This window comes from Hydra vulgaris, chromosome 11, assembly GCF_038396675.1.
Source record: "Hydra vulgaris chromosome 11, alternate assembly HydraT2T_AEP".
In the NCBI taxonomy this organism is placed as follows: domain Eukaryota; kingdom Metazoa; phylum Cnidaria; class Hydrozoa; order Anthoathecata; family Hydridae; genus Hydra; species Hydra vulgaris.
Genome location: NC_088930.1, coordinates 51,168,110 through 51,190,456, shown reverse-complemented (window position 1 = coordinate 51,190,456; position 22,347 = coordinate 51,168,110). Strand labels below are relative to the sequence as shown.

Here is a 22,347-nt window from a genome sequence, read left to right as displayed (position 1 = left end):
ATGACATGCTGCCTACACATTTTTAACATAAAAAACCTTAATTGTTTTATATTGCTTTTCTATTAATGTACATTTTTTATCCCTAATCTTTTAGCACTTTGTAATTTTGGATACCTGTTGTTTTTTAACATTTGGGTCAGTGCGCTGAGTTCCACCTGCCCCTCCTTTTTGGTCTCCTATGTTATCGGTGAAATGTACATAAACAATTATTAATAATAAATTTTGTGCTTTTATACTGAACATTTGTCCGACACCTTTTAATAGTTTTTAGGTAGCTTTTACTCTAATATAATCTCTTCTTCTACTTCTCTGAGGCTGCTACCCCTACCTAGGCAGGTAAAAAGTGGGGCGTAAAAAAAATTTAAAAATGTCTTTTGAATATTTTGAAAATAAAAAACAGTATACTAATTATACCAATTATTTTTTTAAATTTTTTCTATTTAAATTTATTTTAATTACAAAATTTATTTTAATTTTGTTAGTTTTGTTTCCTTTGTTTTTGAAACTTAGTTTTTTCTGCAAAGTATTGAAATGCTCAATATAACAAAACATGCAAACAGCCATGACCAAGTTGTCTAAAATAAAAAACTTATGTGCGGACATACAAGACAAAAACTGCTTTTATGGGAAAGGGAGTGTTGAAGTATGCAAGTACACATTTACATCAATACTAAAACTTGATTTGATTGATTTGTAGAAGGTTAATTGTTTTCATTTTTAAAAATGAAAACAATTAACTTTTAGTAGTTAGCAATGTTTGAGGTGTATTATGAAATTTAATATAATGGCTGACTTATATTAAACTGTTATTAATTTAATATCATAGTTTTGAAAGACAACCATTATTTCAATTAATTTTTTTCTTAATGGTTTAAATTGGCTTTAAACCATCTTTTCTGATAAAATACAAATTCCTGCTGGAATTCCTATAGCAAGCTGTCTTATATTTAACACATAAAGTTTGTGTCAGAATTACCCATTTCCCTCAGCACATTTATTTAATGAAGGACTCTTAAAGCAGTTTTTTTTAGAGAGAAAACTGTGATATCCGATAAAACTGTGGTGTTTCTGTTTTCTTATTGACTTTATCTGATGCAGCTTTGCTGACTTTTCAAGGTAATAAAAAAAAAATGAAAAAAAAAATTGTGTACTTCAAGTACACAATTTTAAAGTGTAGCTAAAAAATAAAAAAAAATAAGAAAATGATTTAAAATAATTTTAAGAATCATGAAAAAAAAAAAGAAATCCCTAAAAAGCGCAAACAACAACTAAAAACCCAAACTAAAAACTAATTTAAAGAATTTAAATTAACAAACCTTGGAACCTGCCAAGTCTTTAAAATATGGTAAAACAACATTAGCACCAGCTTGATTGTGAACAGACACAAGACAAAAAACTGCAGCTTTTCGTACGCTGCTTTCTATATGATCATAAGCCTATAAAACATTTAGTTAAATAGGCTTTTAATGCATTAATTAATTAATTAATTCAAATTATTTAAAATGTGTAATTTGGTATAGATAACAACAAGGATAACAACAACAACAAATTTTTTTTCCTAGTTTAAATAAGGTATTGTTTTATAAATGTTATATTTATTGAAAAAGTAAGAAAATGGCATTAATTAATAGTAAAAAATAATAGAAACTATTACAAAGATTTTTAATAACTATTTCATAAGATTTTCTCAAACAACTAAAATTTTGTCAGAATATTTAAAACAAACACTATACCACCAGAAGATTTGTAATAACCACATCTAAATGTTTTCTCAGCTCTTCACTGTCACAAGTATCCGATATCTAAACAATTTATAATTTGATAATTGTAAGTCAAAAAAAAAAAAAAAAAATAATAATAATAATAAGCAAATAAAGTTAAAATTTTTAGCTTTTTTCAACTAACTGCTTCTTTTTTATAAAATACAGAAGTAAACAAAAATAAAAGAATTTTCAAGTCTAGCTTACTGAATTTAGAAGTTTAATAGCTGAAAGGTTTGCAGGGAATAAAGCTTTTCCACATAGAGGAGCAATAACAGGAATGATCTCTGACAGAGGAATAATTTGACAAACAATTGAGCTACATTCAACAACTGTCTTTGATACCTTTTGATACAAAATTTTGAATATAAATATTCTTGCTTTAACTGGCCTAAATTAAGTGCTTTTAAAAACAAATATTTTTGTTCAAATATGTAAAAATATTTTAAAAATGAACCTCTCTTTGAACGTCAGCTTCAGATTCAAGAAGAGGTAATAAAAATCCTTTTAAGTCACTTCTATATAAAGCAGGATAGTTTAAAGCTATTTCCTTTAGAGAGCGTGCAGCTAAACAACGAATTGCTGCCTGCAAAATCAAAACAAAATATAGCATAAAAACTTATTAGTATCAAATTAATTCTATATCAAGATAAACATGTTCATTTTTATTTGCATCATTATTAATTGAATTTTATTTCTTAACAAAAATAACTTTCAAACAAAAATAAAACACACGTTTACTTTTGATTACTATATAACATGTTGCATGTTTACATTGGTTGTTAAACTGTTTTAAATTATTTATATCTTTAAAAAGACAAAAAATTAAAGTAAGAAGTTAAAGTAAGAAAATTTTCAAATTATTTTTAAATTAAACTCGAAAGGTTAGTGGATATATTAGGTTTTACTAACAATTTCAATGAAAAACAAGTTTCAAAGAGTAAAAAATAACATACATAGGTTTGATGACTCAAAAAAGCAAACAATGGAAGACCCAATTTTACATTGATTTTATTACAAAAGGTAGTTCATAAAAGTGATTAAGGGTTGTAGTAAAAAAAAAATCTTGCTCTTAGCAACACCAAACTTTTAGGAGCAACTGATGCAATTGTACATACCAATAAAAATACTTTGATTAGTTTTCTTTAGAAATAAACATTAAAAAAAAAATCTTTTGAGTGGTTTGTGGTAACTGATTGCAAATGTTCATTAAATAATTGGTTAAAACATATTTGTATTCAATTAATAATAATTAAAAGCACAATGGCATCAATTACTCTAATCAGAAGCGATTCTAGGAATAAAATGTTTTGGAAGTAAAAAGTACTGACTGCCTTCTTTAAAAAAAAAACTCAAATGTGTCAAATATCCAACTCAAATGTGTCAAATATCCAACTATCCGATAATATTACTTTAAAATTCCTTTTTTTATTTTTTTGTTTGGACTTCTGTGAGTGAAGACGTTATTATTTATTCTTACATATATCTTTTAATCGCTTGATTGGTGAATAAAATTTTTGTCAGCAAGAATAAATTTTATACATAAAAATTTATGAAAGTTGGTATTGTACTCTTATGTATTTGTTTTTGGTTAGTTATTATTCTTCTGTATAAAATTATCTATCTACAAAAAATTAGAAAAAAAAATTAACTTTTTGTAAATATCTACTCTTAGTAATTAATTTGTGTATGCAACAAACCATTACATCCGACTTTGATGCCATTTTAATAATTGTAAAAGTTAATTACATCATTACTATTACTGTTATAGAAGTACAGACCTCACGTAAACAATTGCATCAAAGTTAATAAAATAGTGTCAATAAGACAAAAAATACAAAATTTTTTAATATTTCACATTTTGTGTCAATCAAAAAATATAAATGGTTACTGCGAAAGAACACAAGGCTTTGGAAAACAGGCTTTTTACATTAGAAACTATATTAAACCAAGATGTTTCCAATCTCCAAATACGAGTTCAGATCCTAGAAACCAATCTCGCAGCAAAGGATGCTATTAAAAGCAAAACTCAACCTTGATTTGAAAAATCTTGACTCGAAGGCTGAGATGAAAATCTGCAATGCTCCTTTGGAATCTGATGCCTCAGTTTTAAAAAAATCTTCTATAGAATCTCACAGAGTAATAAATATGGTTGCTGCAGATTCTAAAGATAAAATATATCGCGCATCTAATATAATTGTTGTAGGCCTAAAAAAATCTGACACAAAAGTTGACGAAGCTATCGTCACAGATTTTTTCAACACATGTGGGGTAATAAACCAGATCAAAACCGTTCGTTGCTTGCATGCAACCAATAAAATCAACAAAAACGAACTGAACTTAATAAAAGTATCACTCGAAAACGAAAATACAAAAAATGAAGTGTTCCTATTATGCAGTCGTCATAAAGCTATGTCATTTGAAGACGTTTTTGTATGTGAAGACAGAACGCCGGCACAGCAAACCAAATTTGCTGAACTACGTAATAGGATGAAAGCGCTAAATGAAGAATTAAAGGAAGCCGGACTCCTTGACCAACCATTTTTATTTCAGAGACTCGGCTCAACAATACCACTCCTGACTCATTACTGTTAAACAGCAACAGTTTTAATCTGTTCTGACATGACCGTGAAGGCAAAGGTGGCGGCTCACTTATATTAGTATGCAGTGATATCCATTCGATTGAAATTCGGGATGAAATTCCCGACAATCTTAATAATACTGAAATTACCTGCGTCGACGTTAGTGCTTCACCAAACCTTGGCAAGATAAGATTTATGTGTGTTTACCACCCTCCTTGTGCAGCATCAAATATTTCTAAAACCAAATCCATGTGCAGGTTTCTTTGCATACTTCTGTCAACATGTGATTCTACTTGTGTAATAACAGGTGATTTCAACTTACCACATAAAACTGGTCGATTCCTATTAGTTTTGGTGATGTGTGTCATGATTTTTTTGTTGAAACTTGTTCTACAAATGCTCTCACCCAACTCGTAGCTGACCCTACTAGACTTAACAATCTGCTAGACCTCATTTTAACAAACAATATTAAAACGGTGCAAAATGTGGATACTACCGCCCCATTTACCAGCACTTGTGACCACTGCACTATCCAATTTAATTGTATCTTGATGAATTCCAAAAGTCGTAAAAAATCAATTATACGTAACTTCTTTAAAGCCGATTATAATTCGATTCAGAATGACTTACTAAATGTAAATTGGTTTATGTTGGCCAAACAAAACCAAGATGTTGAATCCTTCTGGAAATCTATTTGTGATGTCTTGAGTTCCTCTATTTCTTCTAATGTTCCAGTACTTTGTTCTAAAATAAACCATGTTCAACCTCTTACCATCTGCAAATTAGCGTCCAAAAAACGTATTTTGTACAGACATTATAAAAGATCACACGATATCTCTGTTCTTGCCAATTACAAGCGTTGTTCTCGTTTATATGATGCTGTGATTATTAAAGATTGTATTGCTAGAGAATAAAACATTGTAGAAAAAGCAAACTTAATGCAATTTTACTCCTACGTCAAGTCCAAATCAACCTGTCTTATTTCTGTTCTGCCTCTTATAAAAGCCAACGGCCTTCTTTGTATTGATGATTTGAAAAATCGACCCTTATTAATAACTATTTTGCTATAGTGTTTGTCTCTGACAACGGTACCACACCAGTGTTAGATCTTCCACCTCATGATAATTCTCTGAATAATGTTCTTTTTTCTTACGACTCTGTTGTATCTGCTCTTCAAAACCTTCATCTAAGTCATCAAATTTACCCGACGGTTTTCTGGCTATATTTCTGAAGTCACTTGCTACTACTATTGCCATCCCATTTTCAATCCTTTTTAAATTATCTATGCTAACCAGTGTAATTCCGAAAATTTGGAAAACCGCTATTGTGTGTCCAATAGGGTGATGACTTTTATACAACCTTGTTTCCCTGTATCATAACTTGATAAGCTTTTATTAAAGATAAAATAAAATATTATATTCAAGGCGATTTGATAAAAAAAACCTCATGCATAAAATGATTTTAAGAATTTTATTTATTAGTTTTTTGGCCAAATTTTTGAAGTCACTGTAAGCAGATACAAAATCGAACACAAGCTGTAGTCACATACATACAACATTATATAGGATCATCAAACGCACAAGGAAGTCAAATATTCACGATAATGTCATTAGAAAGGATGAATCTCAGTGGGAGGTTGTCCTTGTTGTGGCAGAAGTTGTGCAATTCTTGCATAACTTTAATGGCACGCTCGCAGCACTGGTTGCTTCGGGCAATGTTGATTGGAGAGTCATCTGTTTTCCAGTGGATTTTCAAGCAACTGAGAGCTTTTGGGTAGTCATTTAGAGCTTCAGATAGTTCTTCAAAATCTTCTACGCAGAATTGACTGCTGAACCAATGGTCAGTCCATGAGTAAGAAATGAATAAACAGATTTTACGCAACCTGATCCGGGTTTCTGGCATCAGAATAAACGCAAGAAGAATGGCACGAGAGTTCCAGCATGCATTGCTGATGTTTGGGATCTGTTTGAAATTCACGAAGTTGATCTCATTCCTCTCAGCTAAGTGACAGAAGACACAAGTGAGGTGGTAGACAAACTTCATGTCATCTCTCCAGCCGCCTGTTTCTTTAATCTCATTTTTACTGTTGCTGAAGACTGCTTTTAATTAATCGTAATTACTTTTAAATCCTGCACAAAGAAATATTCAATATTTGGTGATTTTGTTGACCCATGGAGCTCATCATCCATGACAACGCAAAGAAAGCGGTCTAGCACATGGTGCTGGCAACTGATGAACTTGGGTTTAGGGTGACCTTTCTCTTTGAACATTTGCTGCAGCTGAACAACAATGCCTGTCTAATTGCCCATATTCACGTTTGTTGTGTCAGCAACAATCATCACAACTGATCCCCACAGGTTGAACTACTCTAACATATCCTGGAGTCCTTCTGCGATTGTTTGAGCTTTTCCATCTTTCGATTTTAGCGCAGTCAACTTAATTTCTTTAGATTCATTCTTGAGGACCACAGCCTGATATTCAAAGCCCTCAATGTGTTTGCCGTCAAAGTGTATGCTCCACTTCTCCAGATGAAGCGTGCTCACCAAGAGTTTCTTCACCTGAGCAGCTCTCTTTTTTCTGCAGCGCTTGTAGTTTTTCAGAAGTTTTGCTAGTTTTGCACAAATGGCTTGATCAGATACATGCGGGAAGTTCAACATTTTGCTTCATAGGTCTTTAAGCTCTACAGCAATTAAACCGATCCTCTCTGTTCTTTGGCAGCGGATTCAAGAATTTTGAAGCGTCCAATGATGTGGTTTTTCAGGGGCATGCGACTCCGTTTGCTCAAGGGTGCTTCATAAATTGCCACATTGCCTCTTCTTGATGGGGGTTGAAACTGGACTAAGTTCTTTGTCCAGGTTTCCTTGTTCTTCTCCATGTTAGAACAGCTCTTCTTGAATGACATGTTGTCTTCTACTCAGCAACTGAAATAGGAGAAAAAGGCCTTAACGCCAATATTAATTATGAAACAAATTAAAGAAACTGATATTAAGTTTTCAATTGAACTGTTATTGTTAATATATTTTATTTCAAACGAAGCAAATAACGATTATAGAAAATGAAAAAGGCAAACACTAATAAAATATTATATGCTCAATTAAAATTTGCAAGAGTTTAATGTAACTTACCAAATAATACAAAAATCTCTTTATACTTAAACTATAGCGAATGTGTATTAATTAAAATAAGGCAATGATAATGTTGACACCAAAATTTTTAGAACTCTACAGAAGCTTACCGAACAATTACGTCACGTGATGTCACTGTCCTGGCTGACGGCGCACAGTGTTATACAATGTTCTGGAAAATTCTATACATTTCTCTGCTACATAAATTATTGCACAAGTCGGTTTCAGACTTATGCTATATACAGTTTATATATACATATACAGTATATATATATATATAAATATATATATATATATATATATATAATACAATTACATATAATGCTAAAATGCCTACATAAATAACATTTCAAAGTGGCTTGTGCCTGACCTTTTTCAATATTTTAATGGAATAAACGTCATTTTAGTCATTAATAGGCAAAAATTCATTCATTCATGCTACAGGAAATAATGTTTGAGAAAAAAATCAAAAAGTCATCACCCCAGTGTCCAATCTTCAAAAAAGGTAACCCCTCTTTATCTTCCAACTACAGACCTATTTTAATTACTTGTATTATTTGCAAAGTCTATTATCGACAAAAGCTTAAAAACTTATCTTCTGCGTAATAACTTTATCTAACAGTTTGGCTTCCTAAAATGCAGATCTACATGTACACAATTGTTAGCTTCTCTAAATGAATGGACCACAGCTGTTAACAAGCATAAGGTAGTTGATATTATCTATATTGATTTTGAAAAGACCTTCAACTTTGACACATCCCAAATTATTGCACAAATTAAAATCTTACGGCATTAGGCATGAACTTCTATACTGGATTACAAACTTTTTAACTGACCATTCTCAATGTGTTTGCATTAGTAACTCTTACTCAAATTATGTCCCTGTCAAGAGTGGAATACCTCAAGAAACTGTATTGGCTCCCACTTTATTTTTAATATTTATCAACGATGTAATTTCCATTACTGAGGGTGACTGCGGAATAAAGCTGTTTGCAGATGACAGCAAATTATACTAAGTGAGAGATAAAAGCACAAGCATTAATGCAGACCTCGTAAATTCCTTAAAAAACTTTTGCGATTGGTCAACTTTTTGGTAACTAAAAATAGCATTTTATAAATGTTTTCACATATGTTTTGGAAAGTCTTCATTACCTGTTCCCTCGTATTCATTTTTTCCAGATACCACGATAAGCTAACTATATTGATGATATTGGTATTACTGTATCATCTAATACAAAATTCTCCAAGCTTTGTTCTCATATTGCCAAAAAAAGCCTACTCTCATCTTCAAAACTTTTATCAGTAACAATCCTTATCTCCTAGTAAAAGTCTACAAAGTTTATGTACAACCTATCTTAGAATTTTGCAGCCCAGTGTGGAGTCCTTATCTTCTAAAAGATATTCACTGTATCGAAAAAGTCCAAAGATATTTCAGCAGAATTACCTGTAAAAGATGCCATATTACGTATTCTGATTATTCATCGAGACTAATTCTTCTAGATCTCGATTCTTTTGAATACCGTAGAGTCAAAAGAACTGTAAAATTATAGAATTCCTTACCAGCTCACATTGTTGATTCTCCTTCACTATCTATGTTCAAAAGAAAACTAAATATTTATGATTTAAAACATAATTGTGTACTTTATTAATTATATTGCAATTGTCTATGTATAATTTTATATTAGTGGTGTTACGTAAGCGTGATTTTGTGATTACCTTTTTGTATTAAAACTCTATTTGTATGGTTTTTAATGCAAATAAACATTATTATTATTATAATTATTATTATTAAAAATCAACTATAAGTTGAAAACCGCCTTCTTTGAGTGTGAGGGGGTTATAATGGTGGTAAAGGGGCAAGGTAGAGTGTGTTAACCCCCTCCACACACACACACTGACTCTAATATATGAAATAGTGTGGCAACTAAATAAATTAAAAATAAAAAGAACAATCTTATACATTCAAAACATTTAAAAAGATTTAATTATTTAATTTAAATTAAAAAGATTTAATTAAATTTAAATAAAAAAAGATTAAATTAAAATTGATTACATTTAAAAAGAATAGACTTGAATTTAGTGATACTAAAAACCTTTTAAAATGAACTTTATTGACTATTCTGTTGGCTTCATTAAGTTAAGAATATAAACTGCTAAAAAATTTTTTTTTGATTTTAGATTCTTTTTAGCTGTTGGTCTGTTTAGCTGATGATGCAAAGATGCAAATTATGAAGATGAAAATGTAGCAATTTTAAACACATTTTAATTATTTTAAATGAATATTATAAACGTTTTGAAATATAGAAAAAAGGTTTTACGTTTCAAGTTATTAGTTAAATAAAAATATATAAAGATTTAATCTGTTATTATAATGTATTATAATGTTAATTTAGGTTAATAAATATAGGTTTATTAAATAATAGCTTTATTTATCTTATTTATACAATCTTAAGTAATTTTAGTTTTGACAAGAACTCAAGCATTTTTTTATAATAAAAAAACTCTTTTAACATTGTTTTGATGAAGAATTTAAGAGAGTTAAGCAACAAAATCTCATAACAAGGCCAGACATCTTTTATTTTTTAGTTAAATGATTATACTTTTTATACAACAACTTATAAAAATTCTTAGACAACTTGTTCTTACTAATTTTATTAATCCATTTTGTGATTTCTTTGCTACTATTTTGTTTTTGTTTGCCTAGTGTTGGAATATGATTTTAATTTAATAAACTTTCATGATTTAAAATTTACTTTATTAAGCATCAACTAACAATTTTACTATGCTGTTATGAGCTTTTTAATACCTCTATCAACAATGACCTATTTTATGAGTTGTTTACAGTATGCAATAAATGCACAAAAATAAATGCAAAAAGTCTTAAATCATTTTTAATTTAAAGACAAAGTTTGTTTTGAACTTTTAATAAATAAAATACACATAAAAACAAAAAACATATAAAAAAATAAATCTACAAAAAACAATACAGATATATATTTGTTTGTACATATCCTGGTCTTAACATTCTCAATATCTAAACATTTTTAATATTTAGAGCAGACTTAACCGAAAAATCAAGCTAATAATTAAATTTCTAATTTAGACTCAAAGATAAACACAAAAATTTAAAAAACTAATTTTGATAGGATGCTTTGCATATACAACAGAGCAGCCACAGAATAAATAAAGCCGTTAGTAATCTTGAATGCTTAAAAAAAAACTTTTTTCATAATAAACTTATAAATAGAAACCTCCTGATGATGTAAAATCTCTAATATAGTTGGAAGTAAAGCTTTAAGTTTTGTAGTAGTGAGATTTTTGTTGGATTCTTTTAACAATTTGTGAAGTTCTTGCATAGCATTTTTAATATCTTCTGAATTAGTTACATTTGGGGGAGCAGACAAAATTGTAAATATTTCATTTACAAGATTTGCTGATCCGGAATCGTTTTTTTCTCCTAAATTAAATAATAGTAATATTCAAAAAGCACTCAATAATAAAATTCAATAATTCAACCAGTTTATATTAAATTTTTGTAACTCTATAAAGTAAAATTAAATCAGGAGATGAAGTAAACCTGTCAGTTGATTTAAAAATATTTGTTTAACTCTAGTAGTGGTAAATAAGTAAATAATAACTTTTTAAAGTATCATTTTTAAAGTAAAGTAATAAAGTAGGTAACAAAAGTAAGTAAAAAAGTTGGTAACTAGGTTGGTAGCTTAGTAGGCAATGAAGTTAATAACAAAGTGGACAACAAGGTAAATAAAAACACTTAAACATTAAATAAAATTATTAAATATATCTTATTTTAAAAATTGCTTTGAGATCATGTTTGAAACATAAAATATGAAATAAAAATATTTGAACAAACTAAAATTAAACATTTAAAAGGTAATTTTTTATTTTGTTGATGAATGATGGTTTTAAAAAGAAAAGGGAAACTAATTTATAATTTACCTGAAAGATACATTTGTTCCACACCTCCAATAATTTTGTTCATTTTATTCATTTCGGGAGAAGTAGAATTATTTTGATACCTGTAGTCTAACATACTGTCTTCATACTGTTTTGGGTTGTACTGGATTGTCATGTCCTTAGACAACCAAACTGGTGACGAATGTTCTGTTGTTGTATAATGTGTACCATAACTGTACAGCTGAGATTGAGGAGGGTTACTTGAATTTAATTGAGTTATAGGAGAATCAATCTCATCATATGTGAGTTTACATGCTGGCATTGTTTTACCTGGGGGTTCATTATCACTGCTGTTTTCTTTAAGATTTCTATTTAATACTCCAGAAGAGTAATCTTGAGATTTAGGAGACTTCAAAGAGGAAGATGGTCGAAAAACTGATGAGTCACTAGAACTAGTTTTGATTGGTGTGTATGCTTCCTCACTTGGAGTAATCACATCTCGAGAGTTAAAACCACTTGCCTAAAAACAAAAAAAAAACAATAAAAACAACAAAAGATTACTATATCAATATTCAAGTATAAGCTAACAATTTGAAATTAGAACTACGTATATTACTACAGATATTGTACCTGTCTTAAGTGCATCTTTATAACACGTGTAGCCCCCTCCTATAATAAAAAAAATATCTATAAAACATGCATCACACTTCTATATCAAAATAAACATTTATAACAAAAAAATATTAATTTATAAAATTAACACTTACATGAATTGAGTTAGGTACCCCAGAAAGCATACTACTGAATTCCGGAGAATTTAATTGAAACAAAGCTATAATAACCAAAGTAGCCTCCTATTGCAAAAATAAATCTATATTCAAAATTGTACTTTAACTTTTTATATATTAGGACTAATGTAAGGGTTAGAAAACCTGACCTTTCTAACATCTGAGCTTTTTGGTTCTGAAATCCAAGTAATTATTCTAGAAACTGCCAGTCGAATAGGGGCAGTGTTCACAAAATCACTGGGATCCATATTATGAATTAAACCACGTAGGTATTCAAGCAAAGATACCTTAAGTTTTAATGTTGGAGTTTGAGTGTTATCGGTGATATATCTTGTTATAATATGAAACTGCTGATCATATGGATAAGAATCTCTAAATAAAACCAATCTCTTGAAAAAAAGAATAATTCAGATAAATAAATGAATTATATTTTAAAAAATAAATAAATAAACATAATTTTAAAACTTAAAAGTATTTATTAACAAAAAAATTAAGTTTAAAAAAAAACTTGTTAAAATACAAATTACCTGACAACATCAAGAACCCTTGCTATTTTTTTTTGTGACGATGAAAGTATATCTGTTGATATACGTTGCAATAGACGAGTAAGTAAAATAAATAACCAATCTTTAAGATCTCTTTTATATTGTACAACAAACTCGCTTAACACACTTAAAAAAGTACTGTAAATCTAAAAAAAAGAATGTTGTTTTTATATTGTAAAAATAACTATTATTACAAATAAAATAGTTTCTGAGTGTAAAAAAAATAGTTTCTGATTATAAAAAAATAGTTTCTTTTTAAAAAAACTCAGAAACTATTTTTTTACTATTTTTACTTTACATGAAATGTTTAAAAGTAAATTATTTTAAACACCACTAATATTTATAATCATTGCATTATAAATACACAACTTCCTTTATGTAAATTACATACTTTAGAATTGGGTTCTGCAAAATATCTATTTAATGTTTCTTTTAAACGAATAACTTGGTCTGTTCTACAAATAAAAATTATATATGTATAAAAAAATCATTGAAAACTTGAATACAATTTAAATCATTACAAAAAAAAAAAAAAAAAAAAAATCTACAATTAAAATTAACTCACGTCAATGAATTGGTTCCATATAAGAAATATTGCAACGAAGCTAAACCATCTCTTTTTGAATTACTTGAATCTTGTTGCATAAGATTTATAATTTCATCATAGTCCTTAAATAAAATCATCACATGTAAATAATATACAATAATAATATAATGCATTAAAAAAGTTTTAAACATATTAACTTAATGCTTAAATGTTTTGCATATCTTTTAGTCAAAAATTTCTAATGAATCTACATATTTCCAATCAATAAATCTTATAATTTATAATACTATATTAATTACTATATTATTTAATTTTTTTTTATCTCATAATCAATAAATCTGAATTTGTATAATAATTTAAATTTAGATAAGATATAACTATGACCTATATAAGACTAAAATTAATTAACTTTAAGTACTGAGCACTAAGTTGCTAACAAAGCATCATTGTTATAACAGTTCTTAAAGCATAATTAACAAATAACATAATAGTTACAACATAATAGTTGGGTCAAATCATTATATTTCAACCAATGGCCTGTGGCTCACCATCTCTGATTTCCCTGATTTTTACATATTGTTATGTGCATTATGTAGATAGGTTAAATTTAAAATTTCAGACTTCCAAGTACAACGGTTTGAAAATTATAGCCTTACAAACATAACACAGTGGCCCCCCTCGATTTACAAATGGTCAAAACAGACTACTTTAGAGCTATATAACTTTTTTCTCACTTTCAACAAGTGTCTCATTTTTTCTAGAACTATTTTCTGGATAGTTCTCTCCTTAAAAAAGTGGTTTTTTTTAACTTGTGTTAAACTAGAAAAAAACTATGACCTCCTCAACTTTGGAAAAAATCATAAAATTTCTAAAATATGCCAAAATGAAACTAACTGTAGCATTATTCTATTCATCCACAAGTCTTTACAGTTAAGTTTTCTGATTAGCTACTACTGTCTGCAATAAATGGGCAAAATATAGGCAGCTTGTTGCAATTTAGAACTTAAATATATCTAAAAGCAAAATGTCCACTTGCCTAAAAAGTCCAATTTTCAGCCATTTTGAGATTCTTGTAAATTTTTCTAACACTTTATTTTGATCTAAGATTAACAGCATGTAAGACCATTAGACCTAACTATCCAAAAATTCAAACATTATAAACTTGTCAAACCCATACCAAAAATGCCAGCATTTTTAAATTATCCTATTTTTCAATCATCAACAGTTGTATGTGTTACTAGAAACCAGTGCCCCTCTAATCTGCCAACTGGCCTATGTAAAGGGTGCAACTAATCATAAGCCATTTCTTAATAAAAGAAAAGATATGGTTGGTTGTCCTCTCCTTGATCTGGTCTTTATAGTAGATAGGGGCACAAATAAAGGGGGCAGTAACTTTTTAGAAACCTTCATTATGGTTCAAATAAAAGTCTCTAAATTAATTTAGATATTTAGGTACTTAGTATCTAAATTAATTTCAAAATGAAACCATTATTTCTTTAAATTCTATTTTATTATAGGTAATCAGTGGTGTTTATGTGGTCTGGACCCCCCCACCCACTAAGGTGAGGGTGGGGTGGGGGGGAGGGGTTTTGGGGTGGCACCAATCTATATTTTGCCTGTTTATTGCAGACAGTAGTAGCTAATCAGAAAACCTATCTGTAAAGACTTGTGGATGAATAGAATAATGCTACAGTTAGTTTCATTTTGGCATATTTTAGCAATTTTATGATTTTTTCCAAAGTTGAGGAGGTTATAGTTTTTTTCTAGTTTAACACAAGTTAAAAAAAACCACTTTTTTAAGGAGAGAACTATCCAGAAAATAGTTCTAGAAAAAATGAGACACTTGTTGAAAGTGAGAAAAAAGTTATATAGCTCTAAAGTAGTCTGTTTTGACCATTTGTAAATCGAGGGGGGCCACTGTGTTATGTTTGTAAGGCTATAATTTTCGAACCGTTGTACTTGGAAGTCTGAAATTTCAAATTTAACCTATCTACATAATGCACATAACAATATGTAAAAATCAGGGAAATCAGAGATGGTGAGCCACAGGCCATTGGTTGAAATATAATGATTTGACCCAGTTACAACATAATAGTTACAACATAATTAACAAATAACCAGTGATGCTGCAATACAAATTACAAACAAAAAAAGATTATAAAAAATGATTAACACCTTAATTTACAAAAAGAAATTGAAAAAGTTGTCAGAAATCGTTCAGTACTAGCAATTACTGGCAATTAACGCAATTAATTAAAATAAATGTTACTTAAATAATTCCATCCATTTGTTAAATAAAAGAATAAAAAGAAAAAAAGCCGAAAAAAAATTTATTTTTATTCAATTTTATATTTAAATATCTTTTTTTTTTCTCAGTCTATCTGACTAGATATTAATGTAGTATAAATTTTATATATTTGCACAATTTTTAAACTTATTTAGTTCTTATAAACATTTGGCCTAAATTCTAAACCATACAATCCCATCCATACATCCAACCATCCATACATTTTTTTGGACTTAATATTTAATATAATACTTAATAAAATATTTTGTTTATTTATTGTTTTATTTATGCTTATTACATTCTCTCACATTATTAAATGTTGTTTTGTTTATGGTTTAATCTTACTGGTTATACAGATATATTTTGAGTTCTATACAGATATATTTTGAGCTATACAGATTTAGGCTACACAGATATATTTAGATATACAGATATATTATTTAGATACACAGATTAGATTTACAGATTATTATTTACAGGTTTAGATATACAGATTATTTAGATATACAGATATATTTAAGCTATACAGATATATTTTGAATTCTACTAATCACACAACTGCATTATTTTAAGTAGCATGCATTCTACCTAAAATGTCTTTTTTTTTTAAATTATTTCATTACCAACAAAAATAATAATTTTAAATTATTATTTTTATTGGTAATGAAATTAAATTATTTTATCTTTTTTTAAAAATTTGATTTTAAAGGTTTTTTCAATACAAACAATGTGTGCAACAACTATGTGCACAATACGATGTGCACAATAAAAATTCTATAATGTGCACAATAACAAATAAAAAATATAAAAATTTATATAAAACTTACCTGTGTAACAACAGGTCGATTTACAAGTGAAGACATACTTGATGCATCACTCTCGTCACTTCCACCTCCATTCAGAGAAGATTGAGAATTTTGACGTTCTCTCCTTCCTCCTTTTTTCTGAAAAAAAAAAGAAGCAGAAGTGTTTACTTTAAAGTAACCCATATAATGGAAACTAAATTGTGCAATTATAACAAAAGTATTAGTTAAAGAATCACAGGTGTTTATTGTTTAAGCATCTTTAACGTTTTCAGTTTTGTGAGTAAACTGAATCAAAATGACACAATAACATTAACTGTTGTAACGGGGCAAATCCAGCATTTTTTGGTCTTTGAGTTAACTTCCAGATTTGGAGCAAACTCCAAACATTCATATGTTTATACTTATGTCAAATAAGAATGCTTTGTAAATAAATTGTCATGATGAGCCTGGGAACAAAAAAGCTTAAAAATTTGTTTCCCCTGCCTCAAACAGGAGAGCAACAAGTTAATAAAATATTTTTTGTATTATTCTTAACAAGATTATATATCAATAAACTTTAAGTTTCATAGTATAATCTCTCAGCATTCAAAAATTATGACCAGAATTTGTAACTTCTCAATTTTAGGGGAGGGGGGGGGTTCAAAACTATTAATTGAACATTTGTTTGAATGTTAAAACATTCAATGTGCACTTTACATGCTTTTGAGTTCAAATATTGAAGTACTAACATAAAAAACATGGCTTGTGTACTTTCTCATTCAAAACAGTATACACTTGTTGGATGTATAAATATTCACTTATGCAGGTTTCTGCAGGCGATGTTTATGAAGCTACAGATTAAAAATAATGTTGGCTTACCTATAAGCAATACAATTAGCTTTATCTACTTTTTAAATAACACTCAACATTTAAAACTAATATAATTAAAAATACTTGCTCATATATGCTTATACAACAAAAATAAGTATAAGTACCAGTGCATCCCACAATAACTCTTCATTGACATCATCTGCTTAATAAATAAATAAATTTATTCATTTATGTGTGTCTATATATATATATATATATATATATATATATATATATATATATATATATATATATATATATATATATATATATATATAAATATATATATATACATACATACATATATACAATTTTAAAATGTATTCTAAAAAATAGAGTGCTAAATGTTCTAAAGAGAACAGAGCAATAATAAATTTATATGTGTGTGTGTGTGTGTGTGTGTGTGTGTGTGTGTGTGTGTGTGTGTGTGTGTGTGTGTGTGTGTGTATGTATATATATATATATATATATATATATATATATATGTAAATATATATATAAATATTAATATAAATATATATATACAAATATAAATATATATATATATACAATTTTAAAATGTATTCTAAAAAATAGAGTGCTCAATGTTCTAAAGAGAACAGAGCAATAATAAATTTATGTGTATATATATATATATATATATATATATATATATATATATATATATATATATATATATATATATATATATATATATATATATATATATATATATATATATATATATAGTCTTGCATAGTAGTCGAAAAAGTTTCTTCCATAAACTGTAGTTTTAAAGAGAGCGCTTATAAACCAGACCAGAAAGAGTTTAAAAACTTGGAAAATTTTTTTTTTTCCTTTCTTAAATGAAAGACTTCCTGCCCAAACCAAACCCTCAATTGATGTAGTAGCACTCCGTTGCGAGTCAGGCTATATGATAGTTGATGTAGCAACACTCACTTGTAGCAGCAGGCTATAAGATAGTCAATGTAGCAACACTACATGCATGTTTTAAAAATATATTTTACTAACACTATTAATTAATAAAAGACTATTTAGTCATTATCATTACGGTTTTATAAAAAACAATAAAATTAAATGTTTGTTCAAAGCAATTAAATTAAAACTTCCGCATTGATTTAATTACTTTGACTTTTCGACGACAATAAAATGTAGCTTAAAGTTAAAGTCGCGAAATTTTTTTAATATAAAAGTCTCTTTCAACTACAAGATAAGGAGATTTACATTTACATTTCCCACCGCAAATATTGCTTTTTTACCGAAAAAACGCCAATAGTTACGATAAATTTCTGCGAGACGGGGGTGTACCACCACACAAATTTTTTTCCTAGAACAGCACGTGCATATATATATATATATATATATATATATATATATATATATATATATATATATATATATATATATATATATATATATATATATATATATATATATATATAATATATATATAAATATATATATATATGCATATATATATATGCATATATATATGCGTATATATATATGCATATATGCATATATATATATATATATATATATATATATATATATATATATATATATATATATATGCATATATATATATATATATGCATTAGAGTGATTCATAATTGACGAATTTTTGAAAATCAAGTTGGTCCTACCTGGAATGGTGGACCACCAATATAAAAATAATTTTAAGCCCAAAAATTTTAATGTCACGTGACTTTAGAGGTCCCTGCCAGTCAAATTAGTGTTTAAAACATAGCAAACTTCAGGGGTCTGGCGGGGACCTTTAAAATCAACACGGAAAGCCAACTTTTCTTTTATATGGTATATTTTGGACTACTTATTTATAATAGGTTAGGGCCAACAAGAAATATGGTGGTATTTATTCCACATGATGTGGAGAAAGTGGTGGAAAAACTGGGTTTTTTACATAAAATGACGCATTACTATATAACTGACGCTGGTTTATTCTTCATATTTAGGCCAAATTTTGAAAATTAATATTAGAACTAAGCATTAATAATGTTTATATAGAAGGGGCATGTCAATAGCTACCCCCCCTTGCCCAATTATTGGAGATCTATACCCTCTCTATCCCTTTTTCGTTGGAAGGGAGGGGGGGCAAATTTATTTAAATTTTATTATAAATCATATTATTTAAAATTACTTTATATTCTGCAATGCATAAATATAGTATATAAATCATGTTATTTTTTTCTCTGCTTTCCTATTGCTTCATACGCTAGCTGCAACTGTTCCTTGGTTTCTGACCCACGAGGTGATCTCGTCTTTGCTGCACAGCTAGTTCTTGACAAGTTCTTGACAATCATCCTCATTGTAAACATTATTCACAAACTCTAATACAAGTTTTACAGCCCTTTCAGAACAATCGTTCACTACTTCAAGTTTACTTACAAAATTGGAGAATGTTTTGAACTGGTCAACATAGCACCACATAGGAGCAGGAGAGTTTAACCAAAGTTTGTCCTCCATTCTTGTCAGGTTTAATAAACTGAAGATGAACCAAGAGTTCTCTCCAATTAATGGAGCAAGTCTTGCTGGCACTTCTTGTTTAAATTTTAACTCGTTTATCAAGTTTATGAGAGTAATGTTTTTGCGATGTTTTCTTTCTCCACATCAGGAAGGGTAGGGTCTAGGAGAGCAAGTGGAACCAAAGTTTCATTTAAGTAACAGGTGTGTCTCTTCATTGACATCATTGTACTTTCATATCCGTTTAGAACTCTCTTATGTAATTCTACATATTAAGAATATGAAGAATCACAGTCACGTTTCTCTACATATTTTTTGTACTGCACCATTTGCCAATAGGCTTTTACATCCTGAAATGGTGCCGCTGAGGGCAATGAGGTTCTCAGAAACCAGACAGAATAGAAAATCGAGATAAATTTTGTCATTGTCTTAAACTCTTTAATTTGGGCAGCAGTCAAATCATAGGGCAAATGTGTACTCAATATCTGAATCTTCAAGTAGTAAATGGCTTTTGACATGAACCTAACATGAGAAATACAGCCTGGAGCTCAAACTTTGAAAAATATTTTAGGATACAGATATATCAGGGTGAGTTCCAATAACTCCCTATAATCCCCTCTTGGAAATATGTCAGTGTTTAATGCATCTTTGCAAAACTGGATAGTTTCCTCAATCTGGGTTGCCAAGAAAGTATTGCTGATGGAATTGGTATCAAACATTATTAAATTGAAAGAATCAACAGTTTCCTTGATGTCATTCCAGTTTGTCTGAAACCGTTTGAACATTAAATTTTCTGGAGCTGCTGTTTTGCCTGAGGTAATTTGCTCCCAGAAATGTTTGAAATGAAGTTCATATATATGCCTCCTGCAGGTAAGCTCTAATAAAATAGATTCCTGTCTTTGACTGAGCCTAATATTGGTTCCTGAATGTCTTCCAGTATTTGAGGCAGTTGTGTCTAAACATAGTCCCTTCACATCATCACGTATTCCATAATCCTCTAGTACATTATACAAAGCTTCATACTGAGCAGCTCCAGTCCCATGCTCCATTGCTGGAATTCCAAGAAGCTAAATGTCTCCATCAATATTAGCTGAAACAGCAAACCTGTCTCTTTTTTCTTTTTTCCTATTAGTAATATCTTCCATAATTTTTCCATCAAAGTGAGCTATTATGGGAAAAAGTGCTTTCTCAGCAGCTTTTTTAACCCCTAAATTGAGCTTTGCAGCATTTTGCTGGATTGTTTTTTTTTGTGCCCGCCAAATAGTAGATTGAGACAGTAAAAGTCTTCAATATTTCCACCTAAACTAACAACCAAATCTGTACACACATGCAGCAAATGGTCATGGCAATATCTTTTACAAAATCCTTGGCTAACTGTGGCGTGTCATTACTTGGACATGGCTGATTGAAATCAAACGAACAATCTGAGTCTATGCTTGTATTTATATCACTGGTTTTTGAGGAAAACTGAAGCTCTGTAGTAAAATCATCTCTCTGAGAAAACTGTTCAACACTGTGTACTAACTGTAGATGTTTCAATCTTCTCTGTTCTCTCTTCTTAACCCTTTCAGTCCCTGTGACCTGCTAAGCGGATCATGACATTTTTTAGTAAATATGACCACTCTAAAAACAGCATTTGATCACATAACGAGAGTTAAGAAAAAGTAGAATCGAAAAAAGATAGTTTGGCTGCCGTATTTCAGACAAACAAAACAAGGTCTCATTTGTGAAATTCTGACAAGTATTTTTTATTTTATAGCTTTTACATCGATGAGAACATTTCACTTACAATTGTTTTACTGTTTTTTGTGACTGAAAGGGTTAATTCTCTGATTATAAAGTTTGTCTTATTTACCCGGAGTCATTTTACAACTGGTCTTTAGATCTCTCAAAAATTTCATATCGGTACAATACAATTCCTTATTAAGACAAGTCTTCTTTAGAATATCTTCGATATTTGGTTTAGCAATCCAGAAAACCTTCTTTCCTTTTTTTTTGAAATCTTGTCTAGCTTTTCCTGCTTTTTTTGAGTTCTTACACTTACTTTTCTTTAAATTCTCCCAGCTGTTGATCAGATCAGTGATATGCTTCCTTTAATAATATATATAACGGGTTTAGAAAATATTATATTATCCAAATTTTGTGGTGTGTTTATGATAACCTGTCCCTTTAATATGAATTAAATTTTGTTTGGCCTACTTTATAAATGGGTCAGTGAGTATCCCATCCTTTTATCCTCCGTCTATCCATGGTTTCCTAACTGCGAACATAATGCAGTTTTCAGGACAGCTACCAAGACCAGAACACTTTGCTGTTTGATGACCAATGGTACAAGCAATCAGCTTTTTTGTTGGAGTTATTTTATCTCCAGATCGTCTAAACTGAAAGTAGAAAATAATGTCTGTAAACATTATTGAAAACATTATTTCTGGAAGATTTTCTTTAAGATCCTCTTCTTCAAAAAGATATGCCCTTGTTTTAAATCTTGTCGATCTTGGCATCTTGGTTTTTAAACAATAATTTGATTAAAGAAAACAATTGATATTCATTCTTTGTTTAAGTCACATGTATTTTACAATAATAATTTTGTATATAACCGCAGATAGTATACCTTTTATAGATTGTTATGGATACACCACATACACACACAGAATGTAAAATT

General features: G+C 29.0%; 1 protein-coding gene across 16 annotated transcripts in view; it reads right to left on the bottom strand.

Moving 5' to 3' along the window:
- The window catches only part of LOC101236855 (CLIP-associating protein 1), a 72,727-nt gene that overhangs the window by 5,110 nt on the left and 45,270 nt on the right, over positions 1-22,347 (bottom strand). For 8 of the 16 annotated variants that reach the window (XM_065809132.1, XM_065809136.1, XM_065809134.1 and 5 more), the window contains 14 exons: positions 17,330-17,367; positions 16,377-16,493; positions 13,281-13,384; positions 13,107-13,170; positions 12,698-12,861; positions 12,320-12,542; positions 12,150-12,236; positions 12,013-12,051; positions 11,425-11,902; positions 10,719-10,924; positions 2,218-2,346; positions 1,968-2,105; positions 1,734-1,802; positions 1,317-1,436 (listed from right to left, as the gene is read on the bottom strand). In XM_065809132.1, coding sequence (XP_065665204.1) covers positions 1,317-1,436; positions 1,734-1,802; positions 1,968-2,105; positions 2,218-2,346; positions 10,719-10,924; positions 11,425-11,902; positions 12,013-12,051; positions 12,150-12,236; positions 12,320-12,542; positions 12,698-12,861; positions 13,107-13,170; positions 13,281-13,384; positions 16,377-16,493; positions 17,330-17,367 — 1,976 coding nt within the window. The remainder of the gene's footprint in view (positions 1-1,316; positions 1,437-1,733; positions 1,803-1,967; positions 2,106-2,217; positions 2,347-10,718; positions 10,925-11,424; positions 11,903-12,012; positions 12,052-12,149; positions 12,237-12,319; positions 12,543-12,697; positions 12,862-13,106; positions 13,171-13,280; positions 13,385-16,376; positions 16,494-17,329; positions 17,368-22,347) is intronic. The other 8 variants (XM_065809133.1, XM_065809137.1, XM_065809135.1 and 5 more) reach the window with 1 other exon arrangement.